The sequence below is a fragment of the Miscanthus floridulus genome, chromosome 1 (assembly GCF_019320115.1).
Source record: "Miscanthus floridulus cultivar M001 chromosome 1, ASM1932011v1, whole genome shotgun sequence".
Lineage (NCBI taxonomy): Eukaryota > Viridiplantae > Streptophyta > Magnoliopsida > Poales > Poaceae > Miscanthus > Miscanthus floridulus.
In genome coordinates, this window is record NC_089580.1 from 1613597 (window position 1) to 1631207 (window position 17611).

At 44.3% G+C, this 17611-nt stretch overlaps 3 protein-coding genes across 3 annotated transcripts; 2 read left to right on the forward strand and 1 right to left on the reverse strand.

Moving 5' to 3' along the window:
* The first annotated feature begins 1864 nt into the window (after positions 1–1864).
* LOC136517247 (secreted RxLR effector protein 161-like) lies at positions 1865–2560 on the forward strand. Its single transcript, XM_066513696.1, has one exon. The coding sequence runs from the start codon at positions 1865–1867 to the stop codon at positions 2558–2560; it is 696 nt and encodes a 231-aa protein (XP_066369793.1).
* LOC136469327 (umecyanin-like) lies at positions 2266–4741 on the forward strand. Its single transcript, XM_066467748.1, has 2 exons — positions 2266–4003; positions 4094–4741. Exons 1-2 carry the CDS (start codon positions 3814–3816, stop codon positions 4306–4308), a joined length of 405 nt encoding a protein of 134 aa, XP_066323845.1. The 5' UTR covers positions 2266–3813; the 3' UTR covers positions 4309–4741.
* Positions 4560–8517, reverse strand: LOC136468423 (dnaJ protein homolog). Its single transcript, XM_066467187.1, has 6 exons — positions 8238–8517; positions 6086–6248; positions 5845–5989; positions 5487–5763; positions 5198–5396; positions 4560–5106 (listed from the first exon to the last, which is right to left on the reverse strand). The coding sequence occupies exons 1-6, from the start codon at positions 8385–8387 to the stop codon at positions 4781–4783; spliced, it is 1260 nt and encodes a 419-aa protein (XP_066323284.1). The 5' UTR covers positions 8388–8517; the 3' UTR covers positions 4560–4780.
* Between the last annotated feature and the right edge of the window lie 9094 nt (positions 8518–17611).

The window sequence follows — 17611 nt, forward strand, 5'->3', positions numbered from 1 at the left end:
TCCATGCAGATCTTTGTGGACAGATCAGACCCAAAACACCAGGTGGTAAGAATTTTTTTCTGCTCATGGTTGATGATTACAGTCGATATATGTGGATTGAGCTCCTGGCAACAAAAGATGAAGCTTTCAGGTGTTTCAAAAGGGTGAAGGCACTTGCTGAAACTGAACGCGGTGGCAAGCTGTGCGCGTTCCGGAGTGATAGAGGTGGAGAATTCAATTCCATCGAGTTTAGAGAATATTGTGATGAGCATGGTGTCAAGCACTTCACTGCCACTCCCTATACACCATAGCAGAACGGGGTTGTTGAAAGGAGAAACCGTACTGTGGTAGAGATGGCGAGGTGTTTAATAAAAAGCAAGAATGTTCCTAGAGAATTCTGGGGTGAAGTGGTGTCCACAGCAGTGTATCTGTTGAATCATGCCCCAACCAAGATTCTGCAAGGGAGGACACCCTATGAAGCATGGCATAACCGAAAGCCCAAGGTGCAAAATTTGCTTACCTTTGGTTGTGTAGCTCATGTCAAGAAAGTCGGGCCTGGGATTAGCAAACTATCTGACCGGTCGACTAAAATGGTTTTTATCGGCTATGAAGCTGGGACAAAGGGCTATAGAGTTTATGATCCAGTAGCCAAGAAACTCCACATATCCAGAGATGTGGTGTTTGAAGAAAATCGAGCTTGGTTGTGGAATGAAGGAGATCGAAGTGAACCAGCAGTTCCTACTTTTGATGTTGAGTATTTCTCTATTGTCGGAAGTGGAACAATAACTGATGATGCAGAACAGGCAGCGGGCATTTCAGCTGGTCCCGTGTTTCAGGAGCAAGGATCGCCCTCCCAAGATCAGTGGGCTATCAACGATGACTCAAGTGCTGCATCAAATCAGTCAACACCCCCAGGCAGTCCAGCAGTGCAAGAAGTTGAGTTTGCAACTCCACCTACAGGAGAATCTATCGACTCAGAAGGAGTGCCATTGAGGTATCGAACTCTGAATAATTTGAATGACACAACTGATGAGATTGGTGATTTTGAGTACAGTGGAGTATGCTGTCTTGCAGCAGAGGAACCTAGGAGTGTTGAGGCAGCATTGAGTGAGAATTGTTGGAGAAAAGCCATGGAAGCCGAGATGGAATCCATCTAGGCAAACAAAACTTGGGAGCTGTCAGTGTTACCAGCAGGCCACCGAGCTATTGGTCTTAAATGGGTGTTCAAAGTAAAGAAAGACCCAGAAGAAAATGTGGTCAAGCACAAAGCTCGGTTGGTAGCAAAAGGGTATGTACAGCATGAGGGGTGGATTTTGATGAAGTATTTGCTCCAGTGGCAAGAATAGAAACAGTGAGGTTGTTAATTGCGTTGGCTGCACAGAAGGGTTGGCAAGTGCACCACATGGATGTCAAGTCGGCATTTTTGAATGGTGATTTGAGGGAGGAGGTGTATGTTCAGCAACCTCCAGGTTTTGTTGTCAAAGGAAGCAGTGATAAAGTCCTAAAACTGAAAAAGGCCCTACATGGGCTACGTCAGGCTCCAAGAGCATGGAATGCTAAGTTAGACAGTGAACTATTGAGGCTTGGCTTTGTGAAAAATCCACTTGAACATGCTATTTATAGAAGATCAAACCAAGATGGTTTCCTTCTAGTGGGAGTTTATGTTGATGATCTGATAATCACAGGTTTAAGTAAAGCAAGCATAGAATAGTTCAAGAAGGAGATGATGGGCAGGTTCAGTATGAGTGACTGAGGACTGCTCAGTTATTATTTGGGAATTCAAGTTGATCAACAGGTAGGAATAACAAAGTTGTGTCAGAGCTCATATACTCTGAAGATCCTAGAACAAGCTGGCATGAAGGGTTGCAATTCCTGTGCTGTTCCGATGGAGAACAGACTGAAGCTGAGTAAGAATGACAAAACACCTTCTGTTGACAAAACCAAATACAGGAGCATAATTGGGAGCCTGAGGTATTTGGTCATTGTCAGCAGATACATGGAGGAGCCAAAAGCAAGTCACTGGGCAGCGGTCAAACAAATATTGAGGTATTTATCAGGTACAGTGCACTTTGGCTGTGTTTACAAGAGGCATGGCTCAACTGAACTGGTTGGTTTTAGTGATGGTGATCTGGCTGGGGATGTAGATGACAGGAAAAGCACCAGTGGATCAATGTTCCTGTTGGGGACAAGCTTGGTGACTTGGGCATCTCAGAAGCAAAGGGTGGTAGCATTATTATCCTGTGAAGCTGAGTATATAGCTAGTGCCAATGCAGCTTGTCAAGGTATATGGCTCAGCCGGTTGCTCGGTGAACTACTAGGCATTCAGGCACCAATGGTGAGGCTCCTGGTTGACAACAAATCAGCAATTGCATTGAGCAAGAACCCTGTACACCATGACAGAAGTAAGCATATCGACATGAGGTACCATTTCATCAGAGACTGTGTCGATAGAGGTGAAGTCGACATTGATCATGTGGGGACGACTGAACAACTGGCAGACATCCTGACTAAGGCGCTCGGGCGTGTCAGGTTTGTGGAGCTTCGTCAGCAGCTAGGTGTAGTAGATGTGCAGCAGGATTAGGGGGTGAAATGTTGAACTCGTCAATCCCGTGCACACCTGAACCATGATGTAAATAGTTTAGTTGCATGAGCACGTTTACATTATCAAGTTAGCTAGTTGTTGCATGTAATCAATCGGTGTAAACGGCCAGAACCGTGCTGCGTTCACGGTGCGGTCTAGAAACTCTCTCGCCACGCCACGTATGAAACGTTCCCGCACTTCAGGCGGGCACGACGCAGCGTGAGCGGGCGTGGCGGGGATCTCGGATCGTGGATTAGTAGCACCGAAATAAATCAAAGAAAGCAAGCCAGAAAAGGTCGCGACATTGTACGACGCAAAACTGCTCTCTCGTATTCCCATTCGCGTTCCTGTGCGACGTCGAGAGCGGAGAGAGTGATCGTCGGCCGTTGCCGATCGCCGTCGGCGCAGCCATTCCGGCAGCCGGCGCCAACAAAACCTTGGGTAATTCGAAGGGCCTCTCCATTGCAGTGCAGCGCAGGGCTAGAAAGAAAGCCTTCCTTCCTATTTGGTTTCTTCTCTAGAATGCGCTGCACCTGCCGGCGTTTTGTGCGGTCGTTTGACTCCTGAGTACTTCGGCGCGAAACCTTGAGAAATTCCGTGCTGTCCATGTCCGAATCCACCGTGTTTCATTCAAATGCGACCGCCTCTGCCCCCTGGACAGGTACGGAGGTCGGCTGGAGCGGAGCCTGACGAAACTGACCAAGACAAAGGGCAAGTTCGACTATTGGAGTGGAGTGGCCATTCATTGTGTGATAAGTGATCAGTCCGTTCCGTCGGAGTTTTCCTGGCGATCTTGCGACTGCACTGCGCCGTACTTTCCTCGAGAAAACGGGGATCAGAAATTCAGAAATCGAACGCGTCCAGCCGCCCAGGGCCCGGTACTTTCACCTGCATCTCCTACGACAACGACGGCCACAGCCACAGCCACAGCTTGTCGATTAATTTGATGCACGGGGACGGGGCACCGGACAATCAGTGTCAGAGTCACATACAGAATAGTTGCAGATAATCAGTGGCACACTTGGCACTGGCACGAATCGTTAGCACTTAGCAGCGGTTTGACCATTGGTAGTAACCGCTCCAAAGCATCATGAATAACTAGTAGCTACGGTTCCCTTTTACTTTTTTTTTTATCGGATTCCCTTTTATTTGGCGCCCCAACAAACAGGCGAACAGCGGTTTCCTTCTCTTTCGTCGCGCGCATTCGGCCATCGCAGTCGCACCCAACAAACAGCGGTGGGCATCAATCCAGGATGGGGACGCTCGGCGCGGCGGCCATGGCCGCGCTCATGATCGCCGTCGTCCTTCTCACCGTCCACGCGGCGCCGCCCACGGTGGCGACAGACCACGTCGTCGGGGGCTCGATGTGGTCCATCCCGCTGCGCGACGACCTGTACCTCTCCTGGTCCTACAACACGACGTTCTACGCCGGCGACAACCTGGGTGAGCCCTTGGGATTCTCCTGCATTGCCGGCCGTCTGCCGATGATACGATGCAACAGCACTCTACTGACGCCACCACATCCGCGTTCAGTTTTCAGGTTCCCGATTGGGTTCTACGACGTGGTCCAGGTGTCGAGGAGGGAGTACGAGGACTGCACTGCCGACGACCCCTACAACATCAACAACTTCCGCGTCCCACCGGCCGTCGTCCCGCTCGACTACAAAGGCATGCGCTACTACGTATGCAGCGTCGGCAACTACTGCAAACTTGGCATGAAGTTCCATGTCACGATCCAACCACGCTAGCCTGCTCACCATTTCTTCTTCATTCATCCGCAATGACTATTGTTTCTCAACAGCCAACAGTACATTATAATCTGTAAGTATGTATTTTCAGGCATCATCAATTAGACCATTCCAATATTGCTGCTGATTAGCACTCGATTAGGCATTAAATAAATAAAAAATGTGCCGATGTGCAACAGCGATGTCATTCACACAGCGATGCAACAGACATTGCACCCACATGTGCGTTATACAGTAGCATTCCACAAACATTAAGTGTCCACCTATATATATTGAAACCATCACTCTTAGCAAATCTCACAAACAGAAGTCAAAAGGTAGCCAGCTATGCCTGGGTAGCATTTTTCAGTTGGAGCAAAAAGGATACATTCCCCGCTTGCAGGGGTAGAATCAGCTTCCTATTTCGCATCTCAGCGACAGCAAAACCAGAGACCACTCTCGCACTTGAAGCGCAACCCTGCCAATAGTCTGCTTACTGTTGCGCGCACTGTACTCTTTGGGATCCGCCCGGCATCTCGTCATCCTCCTCGTACGCCTCCTGGGCAGCGTGAGCTTGCTTCCTGCGCATCTCTTCCTCGATGTTGTTCACGTCATGCATAGTCGTCTCCTCGCATTCATCTATCTCCATGTCAGTCAGCTTGGATGAAGACCTTGGTGGAAGTACTGCCTCGAGAGCCTTGCACTGCTCTGGTGCCAGAGAGTCAGGGAACTCCACCGTGAAATGAATGTAGAGCTTCCCCTTCATGAAAGGCCTCTGGTAAACTGGCATCCCCTCGTCATTTATCGCCTTGAATTGGTCTGCTCAAATTTTTCAGACAAGGATTAGCAACAGATAAACAACTGCAGAAGCACAAAGTGACAATTGAGATCTACGAGAGAAAGGGCTTACCAGGCTTAACAACTTCACCAGGGTTTGATTTGATGAGAAGCTGCCTGCTGTCCAGATGTGTAAGAACAAACTGGAACCCACAGAGAGCTTCGGTCAGAGACAAGGTGTGTTCATAAAAGAGATCTTCACCCTTTCTTTTGAACTTGGAGTGATCCTTCTGCTGGAGGACAAATACAATGTCTCCAGTGACGGTATCAGGCTGCAAGTAACATCACATATCAATATAAATTTTGAAATAATAAAAAGGCAACCTCTAGATCTTATCACACTGATGCTTAAGCAAGCTTACCGCTTCATCAGCTTCACCAGGGAAGGTGATCTTCTGGTTGTGTTGCATCCCCTTCTCAACATGAACCTCAAGAACCTTCTTCTCTTGAACAACCTTCTCACCCTTGCACCCTGGGCAGCGATCCTTCTCGTTGATGCTCTCTCCAGTCCCCTTGCACTCGTTGCAAGGCTGCTGCATCTGCTGTATCATGGAAGGCCCCAGCTGGCGGATAGTGACTTTCATGCCTGAGCCCTGGCAACCAGGGCACCTCATTGATGCACCAGACTTCGAGCCCTTGCTGAAAAAAGAAGAAAGCACGCTCAACCAAAGGTTTTGGAAAAAATGATTCGATTATTTGGGAAGGGCAAACAGAACTAACCCCTTGCACTTGGAGCAGATGACATTGCGCAAAAGAGAGAGCTTCTTTGAGGTGCCATTGTAAAGATCTTCCAGAGAAACTTTAAGTGGGTGAACTACATCTTCTCCCCTCCTTTGCCTTCTTCCCCTGCTGCTTCCACCACCTCCTGTGAAGATAACATATAAAAGCCAGTTATCACATTGGTAAAGGAGCATAACAAAAAAAAAAGTCACAGATGAATATGGGTAGCACCAAGGAATACCTCCAAAAGAGGGTCCAAAGAATGATGAGAAGATGTCAAATGGATCAACATGGGCTCCTCCACCGCCCATTCCTTCCTTAAGAGCATCTTCACCATACTGATCATAAATCTCACGCTTCTCTGGGTCGCTCAGAACCTCATAGGCTTGTGCGAGCTCCTTGAACTGAAATGAATTAAAAATAAAGCTTTTACTCTAAAAATCATGGATCAAAATAGAAATTTAGCAGACATACTGAATCAGTTGAGGAAGGGAACAGATATTTTTACATCTGTCACTTTTATACATGTTTGTTACTAAACAAAATTATCATTGTATAAACCACCACTATTATGATATACAAAACAGGCAAGAAAGAACTGGAAAAATAGTATAGCATGCAAAAAAATTATTACTGGCACAAATAATGTGGTGGAAACGCATATGTAACAGCTGTAAAGCACAAAAAGTTTTACTATACAACACCAAAAAAAAAAAAGCTAATGACCTCCAGGTGATTATACCAAACAGGCAAACCTTGTCTTCTTTACAAGATAAGAAATCGCATAGGCTGCATAACAGACAGATAAAGCACGGGAACATACAAAAGGGCAATCAAAATATTCATTGGACAACAAACCAGCTATAGACCACTGCATACTTTTATCTGCCATTCAATGTGACATCAACGCCTGCAATGATTTAAACCATGACTACAAGGACAAGGATAACTTCCCTACGTGAAACTATCAACAGGGGATTCAGCCATGTCTCGCCCCACATGATAAAGTAGGATACTAAGGCTATCCGCACCGTGACCTGCAAACGGCCCGGCACCGCGCGCGGTAGCGTGCGCGCCTGCAAAGCAGCCGGTAGCATACCGGCTGCACAGTGCAGCGCTACTCTCAGCGCGCGCGTAGCACGCACGCTATACACTGTAGCGCGGAGAGAGAGAGAGTTGGTGAGAGAGAAAGGGGGAGAGAGGGGAATAAAATATGGAATAGTGGGTATAGAGTATGGGATAGAGATAACACGGGTGCGGGAGAAATGGGTATAGAGTAGAGAATCTCGATGACTAGGATAGAATATTCCTTTTTAGAGATGAAAATAGAGGTGGACGAGTGCAGATAGCCTAAAAACGGACACCACTGTCATCTGCTAACAGTTGAGTGAGTTTATTTTCCAAGACATTACACATAACACATTGTATCCGAGGGTAAAGTAAACAGATATTGAACATCTTCTGGGTGACCACAGATACCACATTGAAACATCCAGGTGACAAGAAAGATAAGCTTCCCATGACAATATAACACCACCATTAGAGTAACAAAGCTCGGGAGAAATGTTTTATAACCACCATGCATCTTGGTTACTATGTAACGATTTAACCACAACTTGAACCGCTATAGCTCTTGACAACCCCAATTGACAGCATATTTCACCCAATAAAACAAATCTACTATGCAATAGTTAGTTGTCACAAGAGCAACCTCCAGCACAAAATGAACAATGCAGGCACTGCTAGGAAAATGATGAAAACACCAACTACAAATGTTTAACCCTGAACCTGCTGCGGAGCTGCCTGTCATCAACAAGAAAAGACTAGCCAATATACATGTGTGAAGTGAATTATAACACATGACCACGAGAACCCCACATGGCATGCAAGCTAAAAAGCTGTTTTCTTTCACCTGCATAGGATTCTGAACGCAGCAAGCACATGGAGATGGTTCTCGCAAATCCCCCACACAACTAAGGTTGCAATCACGGTAACACAACATGACCGCGGATCACCCGCTGCAAACCTAGCGCATGCAACACGAACTACCGATTGCAGCTGAACCACCTATAGAAGCATCAACGAATCTACCGAACGATCACGTCATGGAAACAGGACGAGGAACCTCGAACCTAAACATCAAGATCAACACGCAACCCTTCCTAAACCACCTATAGAAGCATCAACGAATCTACCGAACGATCACGTCATGGAAACAAGACGAGGAACCTCGAACCTAAACATCAAGATCAACACGCAACCCTTCCTAAAGGTAAATCTACCAAACGCAAAGGCTGCCCTGAACCTCAATCTACCGCAACGGATCACGCGCGCCAGATCGGATCAAGGCCAGATCGCAAAGAGGGGAGAGGGGAGAGGGGGGTGGTCCGGACCTTCTCGGGGTCACCGCCCTTGTCGGGGTGGTTCTTGATAGCGGCCTTGCGGTAGGCCTTCTTGAGGTCGTCCTGGGACGCCGACTTGGGCACCCCGAGGATCTCGTAGTACTTGGTGTTGTCGCTCTTCTTCGGCGCGCGCCCGAACATCTTGCCTTTGCCGCCGCCGCCGCTCCTGCGGGGGAGTGGGGTGGGGAGGAGCAGGAGCGTAGGCGAGGGGAGGAGGCGGTCAAAGCTGGTGGCCGAGCGGATTGGGAAGCGAGAGGGTTTGCCACCGCCGATACGCGTTGGTTAATGTAGTCGGGTCTGTAGACGACCGCGAGTACGTCAACGCCGCAGCGGACGCGTATTCTCGGTGCTGGGCTAGCAGAATGGGCCCGAATGGGTCAGGGCTCAGGGCCCGGGGCTTTCCATTGCTTTACTGCACTTTCACTTTCACACACGTGCTTCGTTCTTGTGCAAATAATTGTGGTTTGGTTTCCATGTGGAGGACAGGAGGAGGAATAGAACGAGTTTGGTCGAACCAAATGTTCCACAACCATAGCCGCAACCGCAATTAATCACAATCAGTCGTGTGATTACATATTTCAGATAATAAGAAGACTACGTGATCTTAGATTTTTGGGCCCCTTTTATTCTCTACACTCTTATATGCACTTTACGAGCAACGGGATAAATATATCGTGTTATCTGTTCTAATATGTTTTGAAATCAGACTTTATATTGTTATTGGGGCATTATTATAAATCATATGAACCAGAGCGTGAGTTTGAGTCACAAACAGGATAATAGATCAATTAGGATTCTAATCTCTCCCTGATTGCATACTCTTAGTAAATTGGCCGAGACTTTATGCTATAGAGAGTGGAGAGACATACATACAAGGAGAGATGTGCGATAGAATAGAATGCAGAGAGAGAATTTTTTTGCTTTTTAATATTAGGTATATATTGTGGCAGAACCTCCTAAGGGATCGGGCCCACATGCACCTATCGTCGTCTTAACAGACCTCGGATAGCGTACACGAGTTCCCAACAACTCAACAGGTCTGTCGGGTGTCCTCGGAAAACCCGAATCATCTTTTCAAACAGGATCCCAATCATAGACATTGCAGATTACAACAGTTTATTCAAATATATATACCAGAGTAAAGATAGCGGAAGTCTTAAGATAACATAGTTACAAATCAGTTGTTTTCAAACTTACAATACCATAAGTGTCATACAACCATAGTAGCGGGATAATATTACATTTACTTTATTTATCATACAAACTAGTGCCTTGTCCAAAGGTCATTCATTACTCCTCATCGTCGTTGACTTCAAACACCGACATGCAGCAGGGACCAAAACAAGCCTGCGCATGCGACTCACCTGCAACAAGGGTTAACAAACCCTGAGTACAAAGGTACTCAACAAGACTAACCCGACGTAACGGGGTGTAAGACTTTAGAGATGCAGGGGTTTGGGACAAGGTAAGGATGTAGCAAGATTCAAAAGTTCTTTGCCAAAAGCTTACTATTTTTCATTCTATTTTTAAGTTTTACCACTAAGTACTTTTTGTTCATTATCTCAAACTAGATGTACATTTCTCGTATTCCATCCCTTCTCATTCCATTCTTTTATCATATTTTAGTAATTCACCAGTCCTGCATTGCTTCTATAATGAATCGAGTCTCCATATCCGCGGAGCACCGGCAATTCAAATTGATTTAAGTCCCAGCTGGGGATTCCTTATCACACGACATGTGTAGAACTTAATCTTGCATATATCAACCTCGCTACCGGATCCTCCTATACTAAGCCGTCTCCACGCCACCCGAGAGCACAGCACACCTCAAATCTGGCCACATTCTAGCCACGAGGGTACACGCTACTCCCGCCATCTCTCCACTCCCAGTGCGTGGGCATTCGTCTTAGCATCGGATTAGCCGAAGTAGGCTTACCGGAGTATGTGCCCAGTACTACAAAGTGTCTCGTTCAGAAGATCCACAATGTGTGGCCTTTAAGCGACATAGTCAACAACATTACCCAAAATTTAAGATAAGTCACCCGACTAGTCTCTAGTTCATTCTACCTTCTTTCTTTCTTTGGCCAGAATGCCATCTTTGATTGTATCGAAACTTTTTCTTTGAAAGCCTACCATAAAGCATACTAAGCATTCTACGCCTTTGTAAATGAAATCATCTTCAAAGATGGTAAACAATCAACAAGGAAGGCAATGCATCAAGTAGGTAACATTTGAATTAATCAACTTAATGTAATAGGTAACATAGGTGATAAACTTTTCAAAGTAAACAAGGTAATGGTTTAATGCATAAACCGGGGCTTGCCTTCGTTGACGATCTCAGGTTCTGGATTAGTACCATAATTATTGAATCCCGTGACAACCGAGGATTCTTTCAGAACTTGCTCAACTAGAATCATTTCATTCTCGGGTTCTACACGAAATGATAACATATGCTTTAACATGATGATAATGTAAACATGATGCTTTCACGGTACATGAAATGTAAAAACACCCGCAAATGATTTTATTTCACGGTACAGTTGCAAGCCAACAAAACCAACTTGCAATCCTATCATTAAGAACCACACATGTGACTTGACCAAATGGATCTTGAAACCCTACTAGTCACAAAACATGACCAAAACAAGATCCAACACTAATCAAATACTTAGGGTTTGCTTTTATCTATTTTTGAATTAATTTGGAATTAAGCCCAAAAATAAACTTGTTCCAAATGACCAAAAAATTTTATGTAAGATTCCTCATGACAAATTAGTGTATCAAAACAAATTTCATGATTTTTGGAATTATACAGTGACCTACAAAAATCATGGAAATTGCATTTTTCAATTAATGGACTGAATATTTGAACATTAAAAATTTATTCAAATTTCAAGTTTCAAATTTTTAAATCATACTAGAACATGTACAGAAGCCACACACAAAATTTTAGAATTTTTGGAGCTATCATGAATTTCCTACAAATTCCCAAAGTTTTAGCACTATTCACAAATTCAGAAAATAAAAATCATCACTGTTCTTCTTCCTCACTCACACTGACAGCTAGGCCCCACTGTCAGTGACTCAAAGCTAACGCACGGCGGCGTGGTCAGTTCCGATCGGCAAAACGCGCCGGCGGTGCTTCTTCGGTGAGATGGACTGTACCAACGTGATCTACACCATGTCACGAACCTAACCCAACCCTTAGATCAGCAACAGGCACCTCAGATAGAACCCTACGCCAGCCATGGTGGCTCAGACCCAACGGCGGTCGATGTAGCTAGGGCTACGGTGTAGTAGAGTCAAAAGAAAGGCGAGCATCACGCTTCGGAGCTCACCGTGATCATGAGGGTGTCCTTGGTGAAGACGGAGGCGTACTGAATCGCCCTGGCCATGGTGAGGTGGGTCGCGGCGGAGCTTCAACCGGACTTGGGGAAGACGACGTCGCGCGGTGGCGCTGGACTTCTAGGAGCAACATGACCAGGCTTGGGAGGAGCAGGAAGACGAGGCGGAGCTACTAGCGGATGCTATTGACTCCAGACGCTATGACGGCGGCGAATTTTGTAAGCGCAGCGAGGTCGTCGTCGGCGAGCAGAGGCAGGAAAAGAGGAGAGGGACAACGACGGTACGACTATTTATAGCTGGGAGGAGCTCGTCTGGCTTCGACAGCGCACGACGAAGACGCCACGGCGATGACGACGTGCCAGGGCGTGAGGAAGCGGCGCAAAACGCTCGGCGGCGGCAGAGGCGTGGCGCCGGCGGTAAGCGGTGATGTAAATCCAAATTTTTGAATTATTTACAGAACTGCCACTGAGTCTATTTTTCAAATTACTCCCAAATTTTCTAAAGAAGTTGAAAATCTCCAAAGATGAAAGTTGTTCAATTTTTCAAACTCTACAACTTTGCTTCTAGAAATATTTTCAAATTCTGCCTCCATTTTGAAATTTGAATTTGGGGTGCATTTGAGCATTTGAATCATTTCAAAATTACTCCAAATTTTATATGTAAACTTGAAAAACTTTGAATACCAAAGTTGATCTACATAAAATAATCTTCAACTTTGCTTTTTGCCTCAACCCCAAATTCCTCATGGATTTTGAATTAGTCAAAAGGAGCAAAAAGGACTTTTATAATTTGAATATGAATTCAAATTTGATTTGTCTTCCTTTTACTTAGATTTTGATTTTTGACCAGTAACATGGCCCATTAGGGTTATTTGAGTCAAATGACACATGGCCTTACATGATCACATGAAATTTGACCCTTGTGGTCATGATCTTTATCTAGGGTTTTTGAAACACATCACATGAAATAACAACATTATGAAATAAACCTTATTTAGTGAATGCATTCAAAACTTTATACTATATGAATGCTTTGTAATGCACATGATGACATGTCAAATTTTAGTATTAGGTCAAAACACCAGAGGTGTTACAACCCTTCCCCCTTAAAGAAATCTCATCGTGAGATTTAAAACTTAAGGCTAAGTAATGGAAAAGAAAATGTGTCAAGCTAACACATCATAACTTTATTCAAAAGGCTAGTGAGGGGGTTTTCCATTCTGTTGACAAACGAGACAAGTTACAATATAGACAAGGTATTACAACTAGATAGAAGCGAAGAAGTCAGGAAAATTCTCTTCTAAGTAATCCTCAGACTCCCAAGTAGCTTCATCTTCTATGTGTTGATTCCATTGTACTTTGTAGAACTTGATCGTACTTTCTAATCTAAGACTCTAATGGGGTACTCGGCATAAGTCAAATCAGGTTCTAGTTCTACATCACCAAAGTCGATCTCTTGGTCAGGTACTTGAAGGCACTTCTTTAACTGAGATCCATGGAAGATATCATGCATCGCTGACATGTGATCTGGTAGCTTGACGCGATAAGCGACTGGTCCACATCGTTGTTGGATTTGAAAAGGACCTACATAACAGGGTGCCAACTTTCCCCGAATCCCAAAATGATGAACTCCTTTCATCGATGATACCTTGAGGTAGACATAATCTCCTACTTTAAATTCTAGCGGTCGTCTCCTCTTATCAGCATAGCTTTTCTGTTGGGATTGAGCTACCTTCATATTGGCTTGTATGAGTTTAACTTTCTCTTCAGCTTCCTTGACTACATCCGGTCCAAAGAACCAATGTTCCCTAGCTTCTGACCAATTTAAAGGCGTTTGGCATCTACGACCATACAGTGCTTCGAATGGTGCCATTTTAATGCTCTTTTGATGGCTGTTGTTATATGAGAATTCAGCTAAGAGAAGGCATTCATCCCATTTAGCACTAAAGGAAAGAACACATGCTCTTAACATATCTTCAAGAATTTGATTTACCCTTTCAGTCTATCCGTCTGTTTGCGGATGATAAGCAGAACTACGGATAAGTTTAGTTCCCAAAGACTCGTGTAGACTTTTCTAAAACTTGAATATAAACAATGACCCTCTATCAGAGACAATGGTCTTGGGTGCCCCATGCAGACTAAAGATTTTATCAAGATAAAGCTTTGCATACTGTTCCGCTCGATATTTATCTCTGACTGGTAAGAAATGAGCTATCTTGGTTAGACGATCAACAATAACCCATATTGAATTATAGCCTGCAGATGTCCTGGGTAGTCCCACGATGAAGTCCATACCGATATCTTCCCACTTCCAAGATGGAAGTGGCAACGAATGTAATGGACCTGCAGTCTTCATATGAACTGCTTTGACTCTCTGGCAAATATCATACTTGGCTACATATTGAGCTATTTCTATTTTCATTTTGGTCCACCAATATCTCTTTCTCAGATCATGATACATTTTGTTGCTACCCGGATGAATGGAGTATCTTGTAGAATGAGCTTCATCAAGAATCTGCTTTCGCAGCTCCGGATTTTTGGATACTACCAACCTATCCTTGAACCATACGACATCTAATTCATCAATCTTGAAACATGTTAGTTTTCCAGATTTGACTTTATCCTTAATATGGGCTATGCCCTTACTTTTCTGTTGAGCAGTAGTGATCTGATCTTTGATAGTGGACTCAACTACAATATTAGACAGGGAACTTTGTTCTATGATTTGTAAATTCAGATGCTCCATCTCTTGACACAATGTTCGCTGCATCGGTTCTACAATCAGGCAATGACAATGACGCTTGCGACTCAGGGCATCGGCAACCACATTAGCCTTGCTCGGATGATAATGTACTTCTAAATCATAATCTTTGATAAGTTCTAACCATCTTCTTTGCCTCATATTCAACTCTGACTGAGTGAAGATGTATTTCAGACTCTTGTGGTCCGTATAGATATGACATATATTGCCCAATAAATAATGTCACCAAATCTTGAGTGAATGGACAACAACAGCTAATTCAAGATCATGGGTGGGATAATGTTCTTCATGCTTCTTGAGTTGTCTGGAAGCATATGCTATGACTTTGCCTTCTTGCATAAGAACACAACCAATATCAATTCCAGATGCATCACAATAGATATCAAACGGCCTTTCGATATCCGGTTGTGCTAATACTGGTGTAGTTGTCAGCAACTTCTTCAATGTCTGAAAGGCCTCTTCACATTCTGTTGACCATACAAATTTAGTTTGATTTTTCAACAGTCCAGTAATTGGCTTCGCAATTCTAGAGAAGTTAGAGATAAACCGACGGTAATACCCTACCAACCCCAGGAAACTACGAACTTGATGAACGGTGGTAGGTGCTTTCCAATTAAGGACTTCTTCTACCTTGCTTGGATCAACAACTATACCTTTAGCAGATAGCACATGACCCAGAAATTGTACTTCCTCTAACCAAAATGCACATTTGCTGAATTTGGCATATAGTTGGTAGCCTCTTAACCTTTGTAGAACAATACGAAGATGTTCCGCATGTTCCTCTTTGCTCTTAGAATAGATAAGAATGTCGTCTATGAACACCACGACAAACTTATCTAACTTAGGTATGAAAACTGAGTTCATCAGGTACATAAAATGAGCCGGAGCATTGGTTAGCCCAAAAGACATGACTAGATACTCATATAGACCATATCGGGTAGTAAATGCTATCTTCGGCATATCTTCACGTCTGATCTTAATCTGGTGGTAGCCTGATCTTAGGTCTATCTTCGAAAATACCTTAGCTCCCGCAAGTTGATCAAAAAGTAAATCAATTCGGGGTAAGGGGTATTTGTTCTTGATGATGACTTCATTTAATGGCCGATAGTCAACACATAACCTCAAGGTTTGGTCCTTCTTCTTTATGAAAATAGCAGGGCATCCCCAAGGTGATGAACTGGGTTGAATAAAACCCTTGTCTAACAACTCTTGTAGTTGCATTTTTAATTCTGCTAGTTCCTTAGGTGGCATCCTATATGCTCTTCTGGACACTGGTGCTGTCCCTGGTTTTAGATCAATTCTGAACTCTACGTCTCGGTCTGGTGGCAGACCAGGCAGATCATCGGGAAAAACATCTGTAAACTCACATACCACTGAAATTTTCTCGGCTCCTTCAACAATAGTTGCACAGACTGTTTCTACTGTACTCTTAGGAAAGGGAAGTTGGATGAGAAGTTGGGTTTTGCTGTCAGGTGCATTTACCCTTATGGTTCTACGTAGGACATCTATGATAGCCCCGTGTTGAGTTAACCAATTCCAAGGATCACATCTATATTCTAATCCTTTAATATCAGCATATTGGTAGGGAACTCATAACCTCCTAAATCAATAGGTACATGCTGAACTACCTCCCTTGTACAGATTCGTCCCCCAGGTGATTGTATATGATAGGGTTCTTTTGTTTCCCCAATAGCTATCCCATGCTTCACAACAAATGTACGATTGATGAATGTATAGGATGCACCAGAATCAAATAAGGTAATTGCAGGATGCTTAGTAATGAGAAACATACCCATCATAACTGGTTCTTCTTCTGGAATAGATTCTACTTGTGTATAGAATACCCTTCCAGTTTTCTTCTCAGCCTAACCCTTCTAATTGTTCTGAGCATTGCCCTTGTACTGATTCTGAGCTTGATTAACAGGAGCTTTGGGTGCATTAGGATTGTTCTTCCTAGGATACGGACATTCTCAGGAAAAATGCCTAGGTTTACCACAATTATAGCATGAAAAATTGTGATTCTGGGGAGTAGCATTGCGGTTTGCATTATTTGTATTGTTCTGCTGCTGCGGTGCTTGATGAGTATAAGGCGTATTAGTTGTAGGGCGAATGAAGATTTGCTGCCTGCTTTGGCCTTGTTGTGGGCGGAATGGCGTACGGCCATGATTCTGAGGATGGTATACTATCTTCTGACGCTTGTCACTTGATGATCCGGAAGCAAATATTTTCTTCTTCTTCACCTTCTTGTGTCGACGGTAATTCTCTTCCGAAGCGATAGCAATGTTGATTGTTTCATGGTAAGTTGCATTACTACAGGCTGCCATCATGGTCTGAAGTTTAGTGTTTAAGCCTCTAAGAAAATGATTCTTTTTCTTCCTATCAGTATTCACATACTCAATAGCATACTGCGACAGGTGGTTAAAACGCCCAACATAATGCATCACTAGGTGCTCCCCTTGCTTAAGAGCCAATAACTCTTCCAACTTCATGGTCATCACACCATCCAGAATATAATGTGCCCTAAAGGCATCCTTGAATTCTCTCTAGTTGATTTGGTGACCAGCGGGCTGTACTGCTACCAAATTTGCCCACCAGGCACCAGCAGCTCCTCGGAGTTGCTGTGCCGCAAACCTTGGTTTTTGAACCTTAGTACAGTGGATCAGCTCAAACTTTTGCTCTATTGTCCTAAGCCAATCATCAGCTTCTAAAGGTTCATCTGCCTTAGAGAATACAGGCGGATGTGTGTCAGTAAAATCCACATTGGTTGACTCGTCGTTTCCATTATTACGACGACCACGATTAGGGTATGGTGCCTGCTGGTTCTGCGCCAACTCCCTTAACAACCTAGCATTCTCTGCCGTTGCGTTGACGAGTGCAGCTATGGCATCTGCCATAGTTGAGGGCATTGGTGGAGGATTTGGGCACTCATCATCATCATACGAGCCACTAGCACCAGTTCGGGTGATAGGACAAGGCATCTGTTAGAGAAACACATTTACTTACATTATTCTTTATTGAAAGCTTTTAAAAGGTTGCATGCTACAAAGGGTTCTTATTTATATTACATGTCTTGTATCCCACAAGACAACCCTGGTTTTCTAGGAAAGCAGTAAAGGAACTACTACTACTCCAAGCTTTCAGTCTTCGGCATCCGTGCCCGTATCGGACGAAATCTCATCTTCATCTGAGAAGTACACTAACTCCTCAGAATCCTTCTCCTCTTCATTCTCGACTTCTCCTGGACCTACAATCATTTCTTT

Excerpts from the sequence above, each read along its gene's own strand:
- LOC136468423 (XM_066467187.1), bottom strand. The coding sequence starts at position 8,387 with ATGTTCGGGCGCGCGCCGAAGAAGAGCGACAACACCAAGTACTACGAG. Across the intron at positions 5,990-6,085 it reads CTTTGGACCCTCTTTTGGAG|GAGGTGGTGGAAGCAGCAGG; the intron begins GTATTCCTTGGT and ends TTATCTTCACAG. Across the intron at positions 5,764-5,844 it reads ATCTGCTCCAAGTGCAAGGG|CAAGGGCTCGAAGTCTGGTG; the intron begins GTTAGTTCTGTT and ends TTCTTTTTTCAG.
- LOC136469327 (XM_066467748.1), top strand. The coding sequence starts at position 3,814 with ATGGGGACGCTCGGCGCGGCGGCCATGGCCGCGCTCATGATCGCCGTC. Across the intron at positions 4,004-4,093 it reads CTACGCCGGCGACAACCTGG|TTTTCAGGTTCCCGATTGGG; the intron begins GTGAGCCCTTGG and ends ATCCGCGTTCAG.
- LOC136517247 (XM_066513696.1), top strand. The coding sequence starts at position 1,865 with ATGGAGAACAGACTGAAGCTGAGTAAGAATGACAAAACACCTTCTGTT.